This window comes from Manacus candei, unplaced genomic scaffold, assembly GCF_025592945.1.
Source record: "Manacus candei isolate 608988 ecotype Guabito, Panama unplaced genomic scaffold, ASM2559294v1 h1tg000009l, whole genome shotgun sequence".
Classification (NCBI taxonomy): Eukaryota; Metazoa; Chordata; class Aves; order Passeriformes; family Pipridae; genus Manacus; species Manacus candei.
Genome location: NW_026138057.1, coordinates 2,327,511 through 2,351,280, shown reverse-complemented (window position 1 = coordinate 2,351,280; position 23,770 = coordinate 2,327,511). Strand labels below are relative to the sequence as shown.

Sequence of the window (23,770 nt, the reverse complement as noted above, 5' to 3'; positions counted from 1 at the left end):
ACATGGGGTTATGCCTTGCTGAATTGTCATTTAATGTGTCTGGTGGGGTAAGGATTTTCTTTTGTCTTTATGAAATTACTCATTTTCTCTTTGGAGATCCGAGAAGATTCCTTTAATGCTGAGTTTGGATGGACAGCAGAAAAGCCAGCAGCAATCCCCTTAAACTTCCCTGGGATGCAAAAAGGGGTGGAAACCCCCAAAATATTTGCTTCTTCCATCTCTCCTGGGGCACTCGCTGGGAGAAGCCCACGCGGAAGAAGATCCGCGGACAGGAAAAAAAACCTCTTTGAAGCTTAGAACGGGCGATGCAGTTTTAATACACACAGGGGTGGCTTTTTTTCCCCGATCTCTTTGTGGAAGTGGGGACGAATAGGAGCTGGAGAGACCCCCAGGCAGCGGCTCCCCCGAGGCGAGGCAGCCGCATCCCAGGGGCCAGGCTCCATCTAGTGACACATCCAGGGATGGCCGGGCGGCAATACAGCCCAGAGCAGCTCCGGGACACCCAGAGCCGCCCGTACCTGGCCGTACCAAGCCGTGCAGGGCCGTGCCAGGCCCTACCTGGCCGTACCAGGCTGTGCCCCGCCGGCTGCTGGTCACGGGGAGCCGCGGTCCCGCTCCCCCAGTGCTCGTCCCCTGCCCGGAGAAGTGGCCCCAAGGGTTTAGGAAACAGCTCTTTTATTTCTAAAAGGGGAAATACGGGACGGGCAAGGGCGAAGGCAGGGGCTGAGCCGCGGCGGGGAGCGGGGCAGACTCACCTCGGGCTGGCCCCCGTCGCCGCTGGGTGGGCTGGGATGTTACACACGCCCACCCACCCCCGGACCCCTTCCCGGTGCCCACATCAGGGCAGGGGCTGCGGGATCTGCAGCCGAGACCGCGAGGTCCAGGTCCGGCCCCGGCCCCGGCCCGACGGGGAGATGCGCGGCCGGAGAGCCTCGAAGGAGCGGAAAGCCCGGAGGTGCGGGCGGCGAGGGAGCGACTTCAGGGTGTCCCCCCTGCGACGTGATGTCACCCGATCAATATTTTCGGGGGGAGTGACCGATCCGCTATGAAATGGGCTCTATATTGGACGCGGCCGGATCGATCGGGCTGATAACGGGAGAGCTATAAAAGGCCCAGAGGGGGCGGCTTCGCCCACGCTACAGCCCCGAGGCGCGGCCAGCGGAGCAGCGCCGGGACTCCGCTCCATCCCCGCCGCTCCGTGCCCACCATCCCCGGCTCTCGGAGCCCACCATCCCCGGCTCTCCGAGCCCACCATCCCCGGCTCTCCGAGCCCACCATCACCGTCTCTCCGAGCCCACCATCACCGTCTCTCCGAGCCCACCATCCCCGGCTCTCCGTGCCCACCATCCCCGGCTCTCCGAGCCCACCATCACCGTCTCTCCGAGCCCACCATCACCGTCTCTCCGAGCCCACCATCACCGTCTCTCCGAGCCCACCATCCCCGGCTCTCCGAGCCCACCATCACCGTCTCGCCGTTCCCATCACCATCGCTCCCCGCCCACGGCCGCGGCCCCGTTCCCCGCTCGCCCCCCGGGATGGGCTCTCCCCCGGCCGCCCTGGCGCTGCTGGCTCTCGCCGCCGCCTGTGCCGCGGTGCCGCTGCCGCTGCCCGACGCCGGCCCGCACGTCAACTACGGCTGGGGGGAACCCATCCGGCTGCGGCACCTCTACACCGCCAGCAAGCACGGGCTCTTCAGCTGCTTCCTCCGCATCGGCGGCGACGGCAGGGTGGATGCGGTCGGGAGCCAGAGCCCGCAGAGTGAGTACCGGGAATGGGGATGGGACGGGACGGGACGGGACGGGGCTCCGCGGGGTTAACGCCGCTGTGCCCCTCTCGCCAGGTCTGCTGGAGATCCGAGCCGTGGCCGTGCGCACCGTGGCCATCAAGGGCGTGCGGAGCTCCCGGTACCTCTGCATGGACGAGACGGGGCGGCTGTACGGGCAGGTGAGCGCCTTTCTCGCAAGTCTCCTCTCCCCGGGGCGATTGCCACCCTGAAACAGCCGGCGAGGCCGAAGGCATCGCGTGGTTTTTGCAGTGAATAATGGGGCGACAAAGCTTTCAGGTGTCCATCACCCCCCCCCCCCTCCTCCCCCCGCCTCTCCCCTTATCCGCCTTTTCTCCGTAGGACCGCTGATTCTTCTCACTGTGGGGGTTATTAGCAGGCAGCAAGGAAACATCATGTAGAAAGTAAAGTTTTGCATGTCCCCCCCGCCAAAATATACCGAAAACACAGCCCAGGGGAAAAACTGTGTTTAGGCTTAAAAAGCTTCATCAGTGGGAGGCTGAGATTCCGCTGCAGAAATAGATGAAGTGCCATGGAACAGGAATAATTTCTCGCTGTTCAGGTCAGGTATTCCGAAAAAACCCCCAGGATTACTCCTTTGGCAGCTGGCTGCCAGGCATACAAGCCCCGGGAGCACGGACTTGCCATAGCTTAGGTAGCTCCAAAGCGAAACAGGATTTCGAGAGGGGAAAGGGATGCTTTGCCACCGCCTCGTTTCTGCCCTGCTGTAACACCGCACCTGTGGGGCTCCAAGAGGTTGAGGGGTTAAGTGACCCACTGACACCACAGGTCATGCTTTGTCACTAAGTATATCAGCCAGCCATGGATATAAACTCGTTTTTAAAGGCACGTGGATACGTTGCCAACTCTAGAATTTGAAGGTTAAGGTTCACATTCAGTCTGTACAGAAGCTGGAGTTTCAGAGAGCAGTGGCTTTTCATCATGCCACGGTAAAGATACAGCTTGATTCTGCTTTGATCACTCCAGAAAAATTTCTGCTGATTTCCATCAGGCAAGGACTTGGTCCACTCTCAAAACCTGCAGTATCTTTAATAAGAGCAATACTGATGTTTTTGGATGGGGATATAACACAGAATGGAGCCTTTCTTCCTTAATTTCCTTGCTTTTCTGAGGCTCAAATCAATCGATACCGTGATAAGGTGCACGGGTTCAGATGATATGGTAGGTCAATTATTAGCTTAATGTTTTAATGTATATCCAAACCAAAATATTCCATGAAAACAAAGCAGAGCCTGGGTCCTGCTCCCATTGGAGCTGCAGCTGGACTTTAGCAAACACAGAATTTTTAAAATAGCTTTCCTATAACACCCTTTGGAAGGCATATATTATACCTCGACTGAAAGTGCTTTTTGTGGTGTAAGAGTATTAAATGCAGGTCGGGTTTGGTTTTTTTTTCCTGAAAATACAGCAGCACACAGCCATGCTGTCACATCTGTATGTTGTGGACACCTGCTGTCACCTCTGTGCTCACAGCCCAGCCGGGCAGCTCTGCAGGCAATTCTTTTCCTTATCAGCTCAGGAGTGGAAGAACGAAAGGGCAAACTCGGTGTCTGGGGACTGAACCTGCACTCCTGAAACATGCCCTTTTTGAACACTGGAAAACTGATGACTAGGGTTGATTTTTTTGAGCGTGCTTCGTGCTGCAGTCAGTCAGTTTAGGGGAAATGGTGTACCTGCTGAATATACCGACATTCTATAAAAGCCTGCTGCAAAAAAAAAAAAAAAGATCTGGAATTACTTAAAGTGTGTTTGGTACTTGTTTAAGAAATACACTAGAGACAATGGCAATGAAATGAGGAGGGAATTACATAGTTGAGACATGGGGGCTCAATCAATATCTGTTGTCTGTAATGTGCACTTCTTGAGCAAGAAGCTCTTTTATTTCATCATCCTTGTCAGTGAGGCTGAGCACTCACAGAAATAAAGGCAGCTACCAATTCAGCCATAAATCTGGGTTGTATACACACATTTCTAAGATATAATGTATAATTTCTAAGATAGAAGGATAAACATTGCGTAATCGTATTTGGAGAAAACATATTTTTCAGAATTAGTCAATTTGTTTGAAGAATGCTTTTAAAAGACAACCAAATGCACGTGCTTACTTGTACTCCATATAACTGAGGGTATTTGAGAAAGACCTGAAAGTATCAAACATGCTCTCTATTCAGACAGACAGAACATTCATGTAAGGACACTTCTATCACTGCAGACAGACATAATCAGCAATTCTCTTTTATTGACCACAAGTTCAATCACCTGCAGTGGCTGACCCTGAAATAGCACCAGAGCTGTAAGAAATGCAGTGCTTGTGTAAGGATCTGGAGAGGTCTGACCTGCTGATACAAAATCCTGATACACGTTTATTATATCTTATTTATATATATGTATTACAGATATATAATATCTGCACAGGCTATTGCAAATGTAATTCTACAAATTCATGCCTAAGAAAGTACATTCTTCTGTACAAAATCTTACCTCGTGCTGCTGTTAATCTGACAGTTCTCGCTGTAATGCGAAAATAACACTTTGTAAATGGGTCTTTTGTAATTGCAGTAAATTCTGAGTGAAAAAAAAAAAAAAAAGGCCAATCACCTTTTAACATTGTTTTACTGATTGGCCATGCTGCCTTTCTACAGAGCTGATCCTGAAGCCCTTGCACAGGCAAATCTGTAACAGAGCTGGAATTCTATACCCCAGGATTGTTGGATTAGGTCTCATGATTGCAGTTAAGTATTGTCAGCGATTAAGGACAGTTAATCTAGAGAGTAGTTAACCTGAGATTCTTTTTCCCAGTGCTCAGGACAGGCTAAGTGTGGTATCTGTGGAGAAGCACACATCCAGGATTCATGGCTTATTTAATGTGATGGACATGCAATAACTTCAGGAGTTCCGGATTAGGTCTTTTAATTGCTCTTGTCACTCAAACTGCGTTGTATGTGCAAAGTGGGGATCTCTAGTAGAATAGAATAGAACAGAATAGAATAGAATGGCGTATTTGAGTTGAAAGGACCATGCAGATATCAGCTCACCAGCATGGATCCAGTGGGGCCTGCAAGGTGCACCAATTTGGGACAAGCCAGAGGGACCCTCCCTCTGAGAGCAGAGGTTGCACCAAAAATTTATATTGTGGTTGAGTACAGTGAGTCTGGTGGGCGTATTTGTAATCCTCTTTACTCCTTGCTGTTCAGCTCAGGTATTCCACTGAGGACTGTTCCTTTGAGGAGGAGATCCGCCCAGACGGCTACAACGTGTACAGGTCCAAAAAACACGGAATATCGGTGTCCTTGAGTAGCGCCAAGCAAAGACAGCAGTTCAAGGGAAAAGATTTTCTCCCACTGTCTCATTTCTTGCCGATGATCAACACTGTGCCCATGGAATCCACAGACTTTGGGGAATACGGGGATTACAGCCAGGCCTTTGAGCCAGAGGTGTATTCCTCGCCTCTGGAAACGGACAGCATGGACCCCTTTGGCATCAGCTCCAAACTGTCCCCGGTGAAGAGCCCCAGCTTTCAGAAATGACTCTGATCACACACAGGTTTTTGCAGAAATGTTGCAGAGTACTTTTTTTAGCGTTTCATGTATGTAAAATTTGGAACTTTTTTGTACGGGGCCAGACTTTTCCTTGCAATGTGTTGTACCTGTGAGAGATGAGTGCCAAGAGGCTGTTCTGTAGCCTAAAGAACTGCCTATCCATAGGTTTGTTTGGAAAAGAAGGGTTAAAGGGGAAAAGCTTAGCAGCTTCACCAGAATTCCTCCATTGCCATGGCGATGATAAAATAACTGTAATTTTTCGACAGCAACTTCATTTCCACATATGTTCCCCTGTTATTTCTGCTCATAGGAGCAAATGCAGAAAACTTTTTCCTCCTCAGAGACCTTAAAGACAAACATTTGGAACAAAACTCAATTAAGGAAAACCTAGCAGATGCAATTACATGAACTGGAATTTATGGTGTTTCTTGAAAGGCCGCTGACAGCATTCTGGGAAAAAACTTTCTATTGAAAGCATACTCCTGAAAAAAACCTCAAATCTGCTTGTATATTGTGCTTTTTCTTCCCTTAGGAAATAAGGGAAGAAAGGGGAAAAATTTCTTCCTTCCCTTATTGCTAAAGAGTAGTTGGGGAAACTCAATCTTTGATTTCTTTTGTAGGCTAATTTAAGTTCTCTGTGTCATCAGCATCATCCAGCAGAGAGCTCTCATTAAAATTAGCGAGAATTCAATGTGTGGTTGGATGGAAGAGTGCACAGAACTAGCATTTACGTTCATCAGGTAGGGAATGAGCAGTTCAAATTAGTGTATAAATTAAGATTCTGTTGTATATAAGCATGTATGTCGTTAGCAAACGGAGAAGAACACTGGAGAAGGATAATGTATAGGTCAAATCAACTGCAAAATAGGTTTTTGTGCTTAACCTTTAACTATCACCAATCCTTTCAAGTCACTTCCAGGCTTGATTGAGCATCCCTGGGAATCTGTGGAGAGACAGTTTAGTGACTTAAATGCTGCAGAGCTGAGTCTGCCATGAAACTGCAGGAATGGGTTCTGGATGTCTCATGGCCAAGACACAGATGTCTGATGTCTTCAGTTCTGTTCTCCCTTTGAAGTGAAGGAATGACCAGGGTGAAACCAAAGAAAAAGCCCCCAAAAGTTAGAAGATGTTTCCAAAGGTTCCTTCTTTCCAAAGGTTCGTTTATTAGAGATTTCTGTAGAAAAAAAAAAAAAAAGAGCTCTACTGGAAATACTGGTGTTCTTCTGACCTAGCACTTCATTGCCAATGCAATATTTATAATTAATTTATTGAATTCATACGTCTGTTTATTTTGTTACTGTTATTTATGCTCAAGATTCTATTTATATACTCCTGAAAGTGAGTTTTTTAGTCGTAACAAATCTCGTGAAGTTTGGTAATCATGAAATTTTAGCAGACGATAGCTTTTTAAATTTCTGTGCATTATCAGTAGCTGTATTGTGTACATTTGCAATAAAAAAAAAAAAAAAAAGAAAATCATCTTCAACACTGAAATCTTGCTGACTCTTTTGTCATCCCCTCGGTCTAGAGACTTCAAAGAGCTTCAGCAAACTGTGGTGTCTGTTCTTTGCAGCAGCCACAGTGAAGTTGGAATCCCTTGGGAAGGTGCTTGAGGCACAAGAGACAAGGGCATGGAGAGACAAAAGGGTTTTCCCAAAGTTAGGCAGCACTGCCAAGGCCACCACTAAACCACGTCCCTGAGTGCCACATCAACAGGTCCTTTAAATTCCTCCAGGCATGGGGACTCAACCACTTCCACGAGCAGCCTGTTTCAGTGCTTGTCCAAAAAATCCCGTGGATGGAAGGCTGCTCCCTCTTAAAACTGGGAACGACACTCACCAGTGCAAACGGGGAGAAAACTGGTTATTTTTGCCTGAAAAAGGCGTTGGTTTCTGGCAGGAAAAGAGACTGAATGCTTCTGTTTGGAGATGCTGTGAGTCACAGGAACTGCAGGTTTCTCAGCTGGCAAACATCTCCCATGGTGTTTCCCATTCCCCTTTTTGCTGAGCCACTGCCACACATCCGGATGGTTCCCACTCCTCGTATATCAGACCTACCCCTGATTTTCAGTTGTTTTGTTCCAAAAGCTTTCAGATTTGGGGCATTCTGTTTTTCTGTGTTTCACTTCCAGTTTTGGTTGAACATTAGATACCTTTCAAGCCTTTTATTTTTGCAAAAAAAAAAAAAAAAGAAAAACAAAAAAGAAAAAACCCAGAAAACAAAATAAAGTATATATGAACTTATAAAGTTTGGTCAACAAAAAATTCCACTTTTATTATTCTGCTAAAAAAAAAATTGCACAGATTTGATGGGAAATAAAGGAATTCAGAGGGTATACTGTATAATTTCACCAGTGAGAGATTCTGAAGTAGATATAACATTGTGAATATTGCTCAAGGGTGCAAAGACAAACAACCTTCAGTTTGCAAACATCATCTTGAGCTCTCTGGTGACTATTTGCTGACACCTTTGGCTTAACATCTTCCACCAGCAGCACAGTGTTTCTCACTACAACAGCATGGTTGGTTCAATATTTATTCAGACAGAGGGAAGAATGCCAAGGGCTGAATTACCCACACCACTTCCTGGAGCACTTCGGCTTTCCTTGGAGTTTTCCCATCCAAGCTCTGACCAAACCTGGCTGCTTTGCTTATAAAATCTGACAGGATCACAGCTTGAGGTGGGAGGATTGCTGGAAAATGCTTTCCCTGCCATCTGACACCTGACTGGGTCAGGAACTCGGTGTGCAAAACCTCCAAACAAACCACTGCCTTTGGATCTGTGGGAATGTAAACACCACCACCACCACCACCGTTCCAGTGTAGGTCCTGGTCGATCAGAGTTTCTCAAAGACAGTAGGACAACTGCGGTGCTTTCATTTGCAGCAGTACGTTTTACAGCCCTGAAGGGTTTTTTTTTAAAGGTCAGGTGTCAAATGTCTCCTTGTGAAGTCTCAGCTGGAAGCTATGATATGCAAATACGAGTTGTTAGAGCAGTGGGAAGGCTGTGGGGAAGGAGATACTGGGCATCTTCATTTCCACTTGGAGGAAGTGTAAAAAACCTATAAATCCTTTATTCAAGAGTCACAACGTCCACTTTACCTCTGCTCAAAGTGCTGAAATCCTGTTGGTGGAAAACGTGGGGCCACTCTTTCTACTCTACCAGTGTACAGATTGGAGTGCAACATGATAAATTAAATAAGTGTTCTCTCTTTCCTCAAAGATATACATCAACCAACCCTCCTCGGGCAGCAGTGAAAGCAGAAACACATTTCCCTTGGAAGTGAATGGAAGTGCAAAAAGGGCATCGTTAGGATTCTGATTTCGGGGTGAATTTGTGGCAGTTTGGGGACACAGCAAGTTTATCAGGAGCTGTGTTGGATGAGACTGATCACTTAAGGCATGTAAGGATGCCCCCAAATGAGGCTGGTGTCTTGCAGTCTTCTTGCCAGGACATTGTTATATTTTCAGCGTTTTTCATCAGTCCCACAATGTACTGTTGGTACAAAGAACTGGTTTTTTTTCATTAATTTCCAAAGCAACATTTAAATTGTAGCAGTTAGCTAAGAGGAAATCCTCAAGAACATCTTATATTTCCACTGCCATCAGTGACCAGTATGTGAATGTCTGGTTGTAGAGCAGGTTGGTGTTCACACCTGGCAAACCTTCAGTGATTTCATGTGAGATCCAGTCACATCTACACTTTAATGCCAAAAACAAGCTGGACAGCTGCTCTTTATAAATCAGCATTGCCTGCTGTGATGAAGAACTTTTAATGAACTGTGATTTCTGTACCTGCTTAGCTAAACCTTTAGTAGCATGACTTTATTTTCACTCTAATGCAGTTCTGGGGAGGTTTTATATCGATCTCTGGATTTTGAAGTTGACTTTTCAAGTCCTCTGCCCTCCTGTGTCTGATTTGGAAGAGAACAGACTCCGACAGACTGGCAGAATACTGTGGTGTGCCCAGAGCCACATCTTCATTAAGTATTTAGAAAACAACAACATAAATCAGCATTAAAATATATATTTATAGATAGCTATAAGTGTTTCCTTTGACCAGTGTTGATCTGTAATAATAAATAAGAGATGTAACAGAGCAGCCTAGAATGGCACACTGCAGTTTGGGTTGGGTATTTATAAAAAAAAATATTTACATTTTAGAATCATAGATTGGATTGGAAGGGAACTGAATGATCATCTCATTCCAGCCCCCCTTCCATGGGCAGGGACATCTTCCACTAGACCAGGTTGCTCCAAGCCCTGTCTAACCTGAACACTTCCAGGGATGGGGCAGCCACAGCTCCTCTGGGCCATAGCTTAATGGCAGCAGAAGGTTCTCAAATGAAGTTTCTAAGCCCAGTTTGGGTCATCTGTGGTCACTAAAACTGGGCAGTGTTACTGCAAAGTGATGTCAAAGTTTGCATGTGAACTTGAGGGCTGTGACACTTCTTCGCTGGGCAACCTGTGCCAGCACCTCCCTGCCCTCACAGAGAGGAATTTCAGGCATCAAAACCAGACAAAAATCAGAGATGTCAATATGCTGTGAGAGAGATGTGCATGTTCCATCATTCTGTGACACGTGATGGGACTGGAGGGAACGGCTTGAAGTTGTGCCAGGGCAGGTTTAGGCTGGATATCAGGGAAGGGGTGGTTGGACGCTAGAACAGGCTCCCCAGGGCAGTGGGCACAGCACCGAGCCTGACAGAGCTAAGGAAGCATTTGGACAACACTCTTGGGAAGGGGGCAGAACTACAAATGCCTGCACACCTCGAAACAGTCCGTGTGGTGCTGTGCTTTCACCTGAAGAGACCCCAAGGTAATAAATACAGGGCACAGTTTGGATTTCCTCACTGATCTGTGTAAATGAAAGCCTGTCCAATGGAAGCTCTATCCCCCCTCTGTGTCACCACATGGCTCTAAGCTGAGGAGCGGTCGGGGTGGTCAGTTGTGAGTTCACTGCTGAAATGAGTGTGTCCTTACACAGTACACTTGCCTTTAGTCATCGTGTTTTTGTCTACGTACATACCGTGATCATTACCCCTGTGCTTTGGTTTGCAAATGCCTATTACTTCCACGTTTCCCCCCCTACCATCACGTTTGACAACTCTGCTGTGGTGTGCCAATATCCCGGGACGTGCGGCTCCCACGTCCGCAGCGATTAAAGGCTACTTCTTCCCTGCCAATGCCAAAGACTGGCATGTGACACTGAGTAATGAGAGAATACTAGTTATTAAACAGCTAAATGAAAACTGGGCGTATAAACTGAACGACTGGCACAAATATATAATCTAATATTTGACTGTAGCTTTTGGGGATGGCCCCGTGCGCGGCCAAGGAGTCGGGACTCGACGATCCTCATGGGTCCTCTTCCAGCTCAGCGACTGTGATAAATTCTTCCCGGTATTACAACTCCGGGGCGGGGAGGGGTGGTAAAGACCAAAACCCGGCTGGTTTCGCTGTGACCGCTCCTTTATTCCCTCCTCTATTCCCGGGCGGACACCGCCGCTCTCCCTGAGGGCACGGCCCGGCACCGGCGGCGCGCGGGCGCCCCCTGGCGGGCACGGCCCGGCACAGGCCCGGGGAGAGGGGGCGTGGCCAGCCCGGCGAGAGGCGGGGAGGGGCGTGGTCACCGCCCTCAGGCCACGCCCCCAGCGGCGGGGCGATCCCGGCCTTTCCCGACCCTGCCGCGCGCCGTCGTTCCCGGCGTGCCCCGCGCGCGCCATGGCCGACATGTTCGACGGGATCGTGATGGCCGAGCAGCGGTGAGGGGCGCGGAGAGCGGCTTCTCGCAGCCCCCCGCCACTCTGCCCCGGGGGTGGTGCTTCGGCAGGCGGCGGCGGGAAGCGGGAGGGGAGGGCGAGGGGCGAAGGGAGCCCCGGGGAGTGGGAGGGAGAAGGGAGAGGGGAAATTCTCCTCTTTGCGCTTGGCCGGCGTGAAGCTGAGTCAGGGCAGGGTTAGGCTGGATAAGAGGGAGAGATTGCTCATCCAGGGGGGTGGTCGGGCACTGGGTACCAGCTGGATGCCAGCAGGCTCCCCGGGGCAGTGGGCACAGCGCCAAGGCTGGCGGAGCTCAGGGAGCGTTTGGATGATGCTCTCGGGCACCGGGTGGGATTTTTGGGGTGTTCCGTGCAGGGCTGAGGCTTGGGGTCGATGATCCTTGTGGGTCCCTTCCAGCTCGGCATGTTCTGTGATTCCGTGGTCTGGGCGCTTCCAGTGGGAATACTCACCTGGGTGGGGAATGATCCTGGTGGGAGCACAGAGCTGGAGCCTTGTTCTTGGCGGGTTGGGATGGGCTTGGCTGGGAATGTTAGAGGGTGAATGATTGTGACTTCGCCTGGACGGGCTGGAGCGATGGAGATCCAGCATTTGGGTGACAACAAGTGACCCAGTGCCATAGGCTGGGGAAGGAGTGGCTGGAAAGTTGGGAAAGGGCCTAGGGCTGAACACAGTGTGACAGCCGGGCCAGGGCAGGGACTGTCCCCCCAGCTGGGCACTGCTGAGGCCCCTCCTTGAACCCTCGGGTCAGTTTTGGGCCCCTCGTGACGAGAAAGACATTGAGGGGCTGGAGCGTGTCCAGAGGAGGGGATGGAGCTGGGGAAGGGTCTGGAGCTCGAGTGTGATGAGGGGTGGCTGAGGGAGCTGGGGGGGCTCAGCCTGGAGAAAAGGAGGCTCAGGGGGGACCTTCTCACTCTCTACAGCTCCCTGACGGGAGCGGGGAGTCAGGTGGGAGTCGGGCTCTGCTCCCAGGGACAGGACAAGAGGAAACAGCCCCAGGCTGCACCAGCGGAGGTTCAGGTTGGACATTAGGAGGAATTCCTTCATGGAAAGGGTGGTCAGGCATTGGAAGGGGCTGCCCAGGGAAGCGGTGGAATCACTGCCCCAGGAGGTATCCAAGGAATGCCTGGACGTAGCGCTCAGGGCTCTGGTCTAGTTGGACAAGGTTTGACTTGATGACCTCAGGGGTGTGTTCCAGGCGAAATGGTTCTGTGATTCTGTCATTTAAATCGGTGTTATGTGATGTTTCTGACTATTGGTCTTTCCGCTCTGGGAGATGATAGAGCCTGGTTTTTGTTCCTGTGAGGTCTCTGTGCGCAGTGTGAGCTCGATACGAGACCAGGAGGTTAAAAAAAACTGCACTTCTGCCTTCCCAGGTTCCACGGTGAGGGGTATCAGGAGGGATATGCCGAAGGCAGCCACATTGGAATTGCTGAGGGAAGGAGGTACGGAGCGCTCCACGGCGCCAAGGTCGGGTCGGAGGTAAATGGGAAAATGCTTCAGGGTTGCAATGTCTTTGTCATTGGGAAATTACTGTAACACAGAAGCTGTTGGGCAAGGCCTGAAATCATCATCAGTCCGAGGTTACACTGCCCCATAAAAGTGGTTTAATGGTGGTATTTTGATTTGAAGAGTTGAGTGGGTGTGTTTATGTTTTTTAAGCTTATTTGCTATGTGGAACTTCGGTGGGGCTTTTTTTTTTCTGAAAGGACAAGAAGAAACAAAGAAATTCAAACAAGCTTGCTCAGAAAAACATTATGAACTGCACATTTATTTTTGTATCCCAAAATTGTGTCTAAAGGCCCCCCTGTGCCATCTCCTGTGGCTCAGCATAGGGAAAAACGTGGAATCTTGAGACACTTTGGATGGAGAATCATGAAGGGGTGATTCTGTGATTCCCGAATCAGTAACCATTCCTAGAAATTCCAGGGGTGGAGGGTGGTGCTGAGGCACTTCACTTGTCCCATATATCCAGCTCCAGTCTGTCATAGCACAGAGTGCTGTGTAATTGTAGTTCCAGGATTCTTTGGACCTGAGAATTTTGGCAGCTCTGCTGGGAAGCTGTACTGCAGTTTTCATGGCAGGCCCCATTCCAAGCAGAGCACCACCCATCTAAATCTGTTGGATCTGTTGAAGACCTCTGGGTAATCTGGCAGTTTGCCCTTTTGGTATTTTCAGGTTTCAGAAGGTTAATTGCCTGCAGAAGGAACAGTGGCAGTGGCATTAATCCGTTTTGTAATGAAAAAAAAAAGTAAACTCAAAGCAGAAAGAATGGCCATCATAAAATTTTGGGTTGCATTTGGGCATGATACAGAGGGGTGCAGTGACTGGATATTTTTCCCATTTACACTCCAGTGATGTAGTTCTATCATTGTATAATGAGATGTTAAACAGGAGTCTCCAAAGCTGGATAGTTTTATACAAAATGGTCCCAGACAGGCCATAATAGAGAATTGCTCTAATCTGCTTGTATTGGGAAAGCTCCAGAGGGCAGTAGGATTATACAGTTAAATTAGAGGGTGACTTGGGTAACCTTAGACCTGTCAGTCTGTTCTGTGTCTTGGGTAGAATCTGGATGATTGCTGATCTGATGCTGGCCTTGGCTGATAGTGAATTCAAGTAAAACATTGTAATTAAAGTGTGTCTGTCCTTGGACTTAATCTCTCAAAGTCAGCTGACTTCTGGTTTTGGCTGTCTGTGTTGTTTTTGTGTGAATGCTGAGTCACTTTTGAAAGGCACTTCAGCCGACTTGTCCAGTTGGTGCATTGCAGGACTTCCCCATATTCCTGTTTCATTTGGTGTCCAGAGTTGTACTGAAGAGTTCTTGGCAGCAGGGCTCAGGCAGCTCCTCCTGCTTCTTTCTGATTCCTCTTCAGTTGGGCTGATAAAGTTGTTTATGTATTAAATCAAAAAAAAGTGTGGTTTCCTCCCGGACTTGAGGGCTCCCTCAGTCCCTGGTACCTTTTCATAGGGCTGTGCATGGGCTGCTTTAACTCAGAACTGCTGCAAAAACAAGCACCAAAACCTCTTAAATAGCTTGTTCTCTTAACTTTTCCCTGCTACCAGACTTCAGTAAATTTGGGGGTTCAAAGCATATAAAGCAGTGCTTGTGTTTTGCAGAATTGCTTTTCATGCTGCATTTTAAATATCTTGTCTTCTGATGCTGAACAACTTCTTACAAGAAGTTTTCTGACTTAGGTAACTCTCCTTCCCTAATTTAGTGAACTTTCCAGTGTGTGTATCCAGAGTTGTTTTTTTCCTGAAGAACAGAATACAATGTTGTGCTTTACTGTTGTTTGACCATATAATCTGTTTGTTTTTTGGGACTTTTTTCCCCTCATGACACTCTTTTAAATTCACAGGTTGGCTGCTACCTTGGGTTTGCACTGACATGGCACTGTCTGCTCCAGAAATGCACAGATGAAAAGAGCAGGTAAGGCTAAAAAGGTCAAAAGTAATTTTTTTTCTGTGACTTTCTTTCTTTTCTTTGTATCTTTTTTTTTTCTGTCCAGTTTTCAGCCATTTTGTGTTCTGGTAAGCTTTTTTTTACTGCATTTCTTCATTTCTCCCAGTATTTCTAATTTCTCTCGAGTATTTCTAATAAATACTTCTGAGGATTCTTGAATATTTCTCAATTTTGGGCAGGTGAGTTAAAAAGGAAACCTTAACTTTTGTCAGTTGTGCTGCAGCTTAATTTCTGATTATGGCTTAAATGTGTATTAAACACACACTGTCAGTGAGCTGAATGGGAGAAGTTGAATTAAAGAAGGATGGAGGGCTGGGTTCTATGCTCTGAATTATTAATTCAAAAATCAGTATAATTTCATATTGATGGATTGAAAAAAAAACTTCTGTAGTAGCGTGGTTGGCTCTTCTGCTTGGATTTGATTTATTTTTGTTGTTTTTTTTTTCCCTAGCAAAAAGATAAGGGCTCTGGAGTCATTAATAGGGATGATTCAGAAATTCCCATATGAAGACCCCACTTATGATAAGCTGCAGGAAGATCTGGAAAAAATCAGAGGAAAATTTAAACAGGTTCGTAGGATTAAGTTGTTATTTTATTCAGCCCATTGATTAATTTCTGAATATATTTAGTTTCTAAACCCACTCCAAAACATGGTATTTGTGTGGAGCAATTATTCCCCTGCTGCAGTCATAGTAAAATACTTGAAATGAAGTGAATTAAGTGAAAATACTTGATAGTTGAAAATTCCCCAACCAGTAGCAAATGAAAAATAAAAGAAGAAAATATTCTTTGAAAGGCAGGTTGAAGGTATTTTTTGACAATGAATTACAAGTGGGACCAGAAGAAAAGAAACTGGGAGTTTTGTTGAACATTCTGCTTGGAAAACAGATGCTTTGAAACACTTCTGTGTATTTTTTTTTTAGGTTTGTTCAATGCTAAATATTCAGTCTGATTTTAGAATTGGTACTGAAAGATCTTCACTAACATTTTGAATACAACAGATGAAGATAAACGTGGATGACCAAAGAAAAAAACATTAAAGAACAGAACTGGAAAAGTGTTTTTTTATCTATTTTTTATTTTTTTAAAAAAATCAAAACAGTGAAGAGGTGCTAAATATTAAAGGGCAAAGGGAAAACCATTGGACTTACAGTGTGTCATTTAACATTTATTATCTCCAAGTTTTATTTAGGACCACTGAAACACTAGTGTGTAAACCTGTTGAATAAAAATATTTGCTTTAGTTCCTCAAAAGGAAAACACATGCATTTGCAAAGTTTCCTTATTTAAAGGATGTATTATGTTAATTAAAGATCTATGTGTGCAGATTGTTGAGTTTACACAATGTGTAGATGCTGTAGGTGAAGTAAAATATAATCAGTTCCCAGTTTTTGTGGGTAAAGGATAAAATGACAAATGAAGTCAGAAAGCAAAGGAGGAAGAATAAGATCTCTGCCCATAAATTAGCTGCAGCTCACAACATGGAATTTGCACTTGGATTTTCCAATAGCTTTGGTGGGGGAAGAGAGGGATCTCCCAAACCCCCAAAATCTAAACCCCAAAAGGCAGCAATTTAAGTGATAGGTTAGAAAAACATGACTACCAGAAGAGCTGTGGTTGTAATTTAATGTATTTATTAGTATCTTTTATCACAGAGTGGCTTTTTTGTTTTCCAGTCTTGAAAATGAACCCTTTAGTCTCCTTCCAATAAATGGATGCTGTGAGCTAAATGTATTTAACTGTGTTAGTTGAAGAGAAATACAGCCAGTTATTGTACCTGAAAGATACTTTAAAGACATTTTTTTTGTTTGTTTAATTGTTTTAAACATCTCTGATACATTCAGGGAGAGTCAGGGCCATCTAGTGGAGGAGAGAGCTGTGTAAGAAATAGATTATAAGAGTTCACAAATATATATATATATGTATATAGATGAAGTTGTTGGAGAGTACAGAACACAGGCACTCATGACACAGCTCTCCTGATTATGTGGTGAATTCCTTTGGAATTAACTGGCATTAAGGTAGGATTCATTTGTTGCTTGTTTCCTCATTTGAGACCTTGGCAGGGCAGTTTAAAGTACAGTTGGCTTTTAATTTTTAAGCAGCCAAGCCACTGGGAACCAGAACAAGCACCAAACTGCCAGCACCTGAAAACAGAAGCAGAATAAAATCAATAATCTCAATAAGGAAATGGGCACAAACCAAAAAGATCACATTACTAGAGAGGACAGAGCTAATTTGACTTTATAATCACTTCAGAGAAATCCAGGTTTCAAAAAGTTGTCCCTTGTGCATCCACAAATGAGTTTATTTTTACAAAATGAAGTATTTTACCTGTTTACTTCAAATTAGTGAAAGGTGCCACTTATTCATCTGTGATGAACTTTTTTAGACCAAGATCTAGGGGGATTCAAAGCATAATTTGTGGTTTTCAGCAAAAGGTGTTTTGAGTCTGTTTTACTCTGAATGATAGTACAAAGAGAAGTGAAACTAAATATTAATGTTTTTAAATGCAGCCTTTTTTGGAATCACTGTGCTTGGTTTGCAAAAACATGTCTAAAAGCAAGGGGAAGGTTGTGAGAAGTCAAAGTATCTGTGAAGCATTTGGTTACTGGAAGTGTGTGATACCTCAGTGACATGCAAAGTGCTGCTCCAGAGATGGTTTCAAACAAAATTATTCCTGCTCAACTCAGGAGAAAAAGGATCTTTGACCATCAAGTGGCCAGTGACTGTTATTTTGAAAATTGGTTTGGTGGCCGATTTTTCTTGTCTTGCTGTAATTTTATTTATAACAAAATCGTATTATTATGATAAATTATTATACAAATGTGTATATACAAGTATTTAACAATAAATCTTGTGTCAGCCAGGTTTTCAGGCTGGGATATATGAAGTTTAGGGTTGCCTAATAGGTCTTTGATTCAGTTTCATATGTGTGGACATACTGATGGAGCCTCTTATTCCCTGAGTCTGTATTTTTCTGAATATCTTGTGTCATATCTTGTATGGGCCTGATTTGGTTTATTAAATGAGGTGCAGTTAAAGTTGCCTGTTGGATATGTAGTTGTGTGCTTTCTTAAACTGTTTTTTGCAACAGAGTTGTGGGGGTTTCTGTGAAGTTGTTCAGGGTTGTCACTGTGAAACATTCCCAACATACTATACAGGTATTTTTATACCTTATTTACAGCTGAGGAGTTAAAGCCCGAGAAGATTGATTTGCCTTAACCAACGTGAGGTGTCTGATGTGAATTGCTGCAAATAATTCTGCCTTCTGAGGATTTAAATAGCTCAGAATCTGCTTCCTGGCAGCATCCAGCGTGGCTGAGCCCCCCAGCCTTTTTGCATGTTGGTGTTTTTTGCCTGTGTTTCTCAGCTCAGCCACATGGAAAATGAGGAACATTGCAGTCAGCAAACAGCAGTGAAAGGTGTGGGCTCAACCCAGCTGAAGCGTTGCCGTGGAGGGGGGTGAAAAATCCATCAGAATTTCAAACCACTGTTGAATTTCATGAGATATAAGCTTTCTTTCAATCCTTTCCCTGCTCTGACATCTCCCTAAAATCCATCACAAATGGCTGCAAGTACAAGTGGGGTTTATTAGCTGACACCCTGGTTACTCCCCCCGAGTGTGGATGGTCGGGCCTGTGGTGGAAGAGCGTGTTCCCCTGGAATTCCAGAGCCTTCAGGGGGATGAGCAAAGCTGCTGTGGGCCCTGCTCATTCACACACTGCCTGCTTTAAATGCAATTTAAGTGCTGCTTTGAAGGCTGGGTGGAAAGGATATGGGGGGGTAAAAAAAATTGGTTGTTAATAAAGCAGGACACAGAGATCGTGTCTTTGTGTTGTCCAAGGAGCTGGGCATTCTGCAGGAGTTCAGTGTATTAAGGGCAGTTAAAATGGAAAATTTCTGCTGAAAATGCTGAAGTTAGTAAGACTTAAAAATAAACTGCTGTATTCACTCACCACCCCCTAGTTATTGCTCAGTAGTTCGGGAGGAATGTTTGAAACACCGAACTCACAAATGTCTGACTTGCCTGGACTGCGTTCGAGCTTGTTTGGTTCCTTCCTGATCATCTCTCAGCTGAACCTGTGCAATATGGAATTTTATTAATTACTGCTAGGCTGCTGAAGTCATGGCAGTCCAGAAGACTTGTAATTTTCCTTTCTACAAGATGTGATGAGTGCAAGAAACAGTGAATTTTGAGGCATCGGCAGAGCAAGGTAAACTCTGGCCCCTGTTTGCTAAAGCTTGTGAGCACAATTCTCATTCTGCCTTCATACTTCCTTTTCCATTTCTTGTCAACTGTAATGTGAAGGTGATCAAAATTCCAGCTTTGAATGAACAGCTGTAATCACCAGAAATGGGTGAAATAAATCAGAAAAAAACATGTGTGGATGCAACTGTTTGCTTCAAAATCAACTCTGTAGAGGTAGTTTGGCTCATTTGAATCCCATTAACGTTTTGGTGAAACAAGGTTGTGATAATTTACACATGTGTGAGGAAAGTCTGGAATGCATTGGTTGGTTCTGTGACTCTTTGGTCTGATTGCTGTCAAGGTCTGAAAGTGTGTTTTAGTATGCACATAGAACCTGTTCAATGCCAGCTTGCTTTGTGGATAATCACCACTGAAGGAAGAAAAATAAAGACTGGTTTAAACTCTCTGGCTTTTTGTAGGGTTGTTTTTGGTGAGTAAAGTACACATTTTGGTCTGTCTCTTCTGAAATGGTAGCACGTTTTTATCAGTCATTTTTTAAATAGGTTGTGTTGGGATGAAATGAGTTTTAATTTTCCAGTGGATCAAGTTTTGGTTTTCAAAGAGATGCAAGAGAGAGTTTAAACCTGCAGTGTATTTATGAGTGTTTATTTACACTTTGGCTGGAAATACAACTTCCTCTATTGGAATAAAGGGAGATCCATCTGTCAGAAGTCTGCCTGCACCCTAATATTCCACAGTGCTTTAGAGTAAGAGCTGATACCCTTTTAAGGTACAGAAAGAGATCAAATAATCTGAATTGTTGAGGTTTTAAATCCATAAGTCATGTTCTGTTGGCATCTTTTCTGTATGCACTTACATCCCTTTTTGAATATAAAGTTTTAGGGCTTATCTCCACATAAAGGTATTATTAAAAAAAGCATTAAAAATGGAATCTTTGACTTATAATAATAATGCAACTACAGGCATGGATCTGATACTTTTTTATTTACTCACAAGCTGTCAGAGCTGTACATTGTGTTGGATACAGCCTTCTATCTCAAGTTCTGATTTAATGATCTGAGATTCTTTTCTGGTGTTGTTCTCAATATAAAAGTGGGTGCCTTGTCCCTGTGTGGCTTGTTTGAACATTTGTAGGGTTTTTAATGATGTCCTGTAATTACAGGAGAGTAATAATTAAAAATAAAAAAAACCAGCATTGCATGCTGGAAAGGGAATGTTGGTGATGCTAATTAACACCATTTTCTGGAGATAAAGGTGTGGGTAAGCAAGGTGAGGATAAGGCTCCATGCCAGGGTAGTTGCTTTCTTAATTTCTGCAGGGATAGCAGCACGAAGCACTACATGTTTTTGAGAAAGAGCTGATGTGTTATACTTTGAAATCTACTGGAATGTTAGAATTACCTGAGGTCCCCCTGGATGAGAATCCTTATTTCCGGTTTTCTCTGATTTTTCTTTGTTCAGGTCACTCCAGAGTTATAGAGCGATGTGTGTGGGGTATAACATCTCACCCTGATTAAACAGAAAGGCTTTGGTTTGAAACAAAAGGCTTAGTATTTTTGGTAATGTTATAATTCTTTATATTCTTGGTGCTATAAATGTTAGTGCCTTTTGAATACTTGCCCTTTGCAACTTCTCCTGGCTGTGGATTCTGGTCTAATTACAGCCTAAAACTCCAGCTTCCATAGCTTGGCAAGTAACCATGAAGATTCTCATTCTACAGTCTGCCAGAGCTGGTTTTTTAATGGATAAAGTTGTGACAGCACATATTACCACAGGAGTGTACATATCACCAGAGAAAATGGGGATTGGGGAGCTGTGAAAAGAGTCCTGCAGCAAGTGTCCAGTTGCAGGTTTTGGTGTCCAACTGGAGCAATCCACTGCTGAAGTGCTCTGGTGTGTCCCAGTGCTTGGAATTGCAGGACCAGCCTGGCCTCTAGTGATAATAAAAATAATAATAAAAAACCTTTTATGCACTATTTTGAAAGCTTGTACAGTTAGTTCATTTTTGGGTATCTCTTTGGCACCACAATGCAAATATTCCTACCTTAATCACTGGAGTGTTCATTCCCTCGGTGTAATAATTGAATTTTTGCAGCATTTTTCATCCTAAAATTCTCTTAAGTACTTAGTACCCCCTGACCATACACAGAGCTCTATCAAGTGATGTATTACTGTGTGGAAGGCCAGCATGGAAGACTTTGTAAATCCATGAAATATATGAAAGGTAAATCAGAAAAAAATCAGGCACTGTGGCTTGCTGCACAATGGTTTTAATTATTCTATCCCATTTTTTTTACATCAATTTACATTGACCACTAGTGCAGCACTCTGGTTTTGGCATTGCAAAACTGCCTGCAGAGGATTTCTGAATAGGCATAAGAAATGGCATAAAGCTTTTCTTTGGTAAAGTTGGGAAGCTTTGTTGCAGTCGTGCGGAATTTCCTCGGGTGACGTCTGAAGTAGCGGCCTACTGACTGAAAGGATTTCAGTGGCATTTGCTCTGTAAGAAAATTACAGAATTTTATTTTAGCAAAACATCCAGCAGAAGGAAGATTGATTGTTGAGCCTCTGCATCCTGATCTGCCTTGGACAGAATCAACCCCAGTATTTGTCACCTTTCTTTCATTTTTTTTTTATCGTTTAGCCCCTGATGTCGCTGCTCCATCTCAGGGTGCAATAATAATAATCACAGTTTTTAACCTTCAGCATCTTCAGGATCCTGGGGAATAACACCACATGGAATCTTTTCTTGATAGTAGGAACTGTGAGTCAGCAAGCCTTTAATGTTTTTAGTTGCAGCCATTGTTCCAGCCCCAAGCTTTGCTGCCATTGTCCACTGTTTGTCCAGCTCACGTTTACTGGACTGTGGGAACGGATTAGGGTTTCATGGCTTTTTTTTTTTTTTCTTCTTGCATAAACTCTTGATCAAAGACATTCCTTGGATGACAAAACACTGTATACTGTGTCACACAGTCCTGACCAGACTGCACGAACAGTAGTTTAAAAACACATGCCCACATTGTTCTCTAAACTGGCTTTTTTTTTCCTTCTTTTTTTTTTTTTTTTTTTTTGCAATGTATGTGCAGACATTGAATTTTTGAGACCCCATTTACCTCCTTTAAAAAACACACACATAACAGAAGTTACTGTTAAGAAGCACTTGACAGTTTCTGAAATACAAGTGAAAAACAAATCACTCTTTGAAACCGAGAATCTGCGTGACAGAATTGTCACTTCTGGGCAGAGCTGGAGGTTCTCTCTGCCCTGTGTTTCCTTCCTGGGGAGACCTTGGTGGTGGTGCAGGTGGTCCAATGCTCTGTAAACCTAAACCCACGTGGATTATACCATCATTTTATGTGTCGTATCCTAAGGTGGAGAATGATTGGAGCACAATTTGGGAATTCATAACCCTGCTTCACCACAGGTACCTTGTTAGAACCACGTGTTGAGAACCTTGACTTAACTACAGTTGTATGTCTTGGTCTTCTTTTCAAGTTCTCTTTTGCAGTAAGAGCTGGACAAATTTCAGAAAAATACAGTTGCATCATTATTCCTCAAACTAACGAGGAAGAAACAAATGGTGTTTGAGAGAAAAAACAGGGAGAGACTTTTCCAAGGAGCTTTGGCTTCGCCTGAAATTCTCCTTCCGCAGAAGCGTGGGAGTAAGAGATCCCTGAAGACACCTGAAGTAGGTTTACAGAGGGATTTAAATCATATATTTAGGTGGTTGGAAGGTTGTTTGAGGATGAGAGAACACTCGTGTTTTCACAAACGTAGCGAGGCTTTGCGTGGTTTGACTCGGCAGCATTGTTAAGCACTTCCATGCAGAAATGAAGGCAGATGAAACCCTTTCAACATTGGAAAGATATTATTATCCATGAGGGGGGAACCTTTCTGATCCTTTGCAATCCAAGGGTTTCCATGGAAAGAGAAACCTGAATAACATGTGGCTGGTGGGTGTGTTGTCTAAAAGGAATAAAATGGTTGTAGTGAATGACTGAAACAGCTACAAAAATAGTGAGTGAAAACCACATAATAGTATTGCATTTATAAGAAATAATATTTAATTATGAGTAAATAATTCATGGAAATCTTGGGAAGGTGTTATGACAAGAACATAGCCGTACTTATTTAACAGGATATGTGTGCTTAAGATCAGGTCTTCATATTTAAAATAACCAGCAGCCAAATGGAAAGAACTGTGGCCTGCAGGTGTTCAAGGAGGAAAGAAGCTGTTGGAAGAATAATCCCCAGCATTCAAACGATCTGCAGCGATAAAATCTAATAAAAGGGAGAAATAAAACATCAAAAAGCCCAATTGGCCGTGGCAGACAGTTTGCCATCAGAGCAGGGACTCGGGACACCAGGTCCCTGCTCAGGTGAGCTGCTGGTGGCTCAGCTCAGTTGTAATGCTCTGATGCTTCTTTAGTGGTCCTTGGGCAAGGATTTGCCCCTCTCAGCCCAGCTCCTTGGAGTCTGGTGCTGATGTTACCATGCCAGGCACCTCTGGAATATGGCTTGTGGATGGATGGAGTGTCACAGGGCTGTCAGGTGGGATGGATAAAATAAAACCACTTAGCAACATATGATGTCGGATTTATTTACTCAGCAGGGCTGAGAAGGGTCAGTGGGGAGCAGTTTCCATCCTGGGAGGCACTTGCTCTGTGCACAGCTCAGAGCTCCAGACCTTCCTTCACCATGTGGACCTGGAAGGGGACTCCTGCTCCAGGTGGTCCATGTGCCAGGTCCTGGAATGTCACAGCTCCCTTTGGTTCCTGATGCTGTTAGGGATCTGTACCTGGAGCTCTCTCCAACCCCAAGGGGTTACCCTCTGAACCAGTTACTGCTTTATTTGTCGGCACAAGCTTTTGGGATTTTATCTGAAATAAACCCAAACCGTTGTTATTTCTTCAAGGATATTACCATAAATAAGAAAAATGACCTAAGGTATAACTAAATTGAGAAGAGAGAT

General features: G+C 44.8%; 2 protein-coding genes across 3 annotated transcripts in view; both read left to right on the top strand.

Moving 5' to 3' along the window:
• Positions 1 to 1,385: 1,385 nt before the first annotated feature.
• FGF19 (fibroblast growth factor 19) lies at positions 1,386 to 6,824 on the top strand. Its single transcript, XM_051776884.1, has 3 exons — positions 1,386 to 1,758; positions 1,841 to 1,944; positions 4,999 to 6,824. The coding sequence occupies exons 1-3, from the start codon at positions 1,536 to 1,538 to the stop codon at positions 5,329 to 5,331; spliced, it is 660 nt and encodes a 219-aa protein (XP_051632844.1). The 5' UTR covers positions 1,386 to 1,535; the 3' UTR covers positions 5,332 to 6,824.
• Positions 6,825 to 10,996: 4,172 nt separating this feature from the next.
• The window catches only part of LTO1 (LTO1 maturation factor of ABCE1), a 16,381-nt gene continuing 3,607 nt past the window's right edge, over positions 10,997 to 23,770 (top strand). The window contains exons 1-5 of one of the 2 annotated variants that reach the window (XM_051777236.1): positions 10,997 to 11,107; positions 12,497 to 12,602; positions 14,483 to 14,553; positions 15,038 to 15,155; positions 15,510 to 17,634. In XM_051777236.1, the coding sequence (XP_051633196.1) occupies positions 11,067 to 11,107; positions 12,497 to 12,602; positions 14,483 to 14,553; positions 15,038 to 15,155; positions 15,510 to 15,578 (405 nt within the window). In that variant the 5' untranslated portion in view covers positions 10,997 to 11,066 and the 3' untranslated portion in view covers positions 15,579 to 17,634. Of the gene's footprint in view, positions 11,108 to 12,496; positions 12,603 to 14,482; positions 14,554 to 15,037; positions 15,156 to 15,509; positions 17,635 to 23,770 lie in introns of those variants that run through there. The other variant, XM_051777237.1, reaches the window with a different exon arrangement.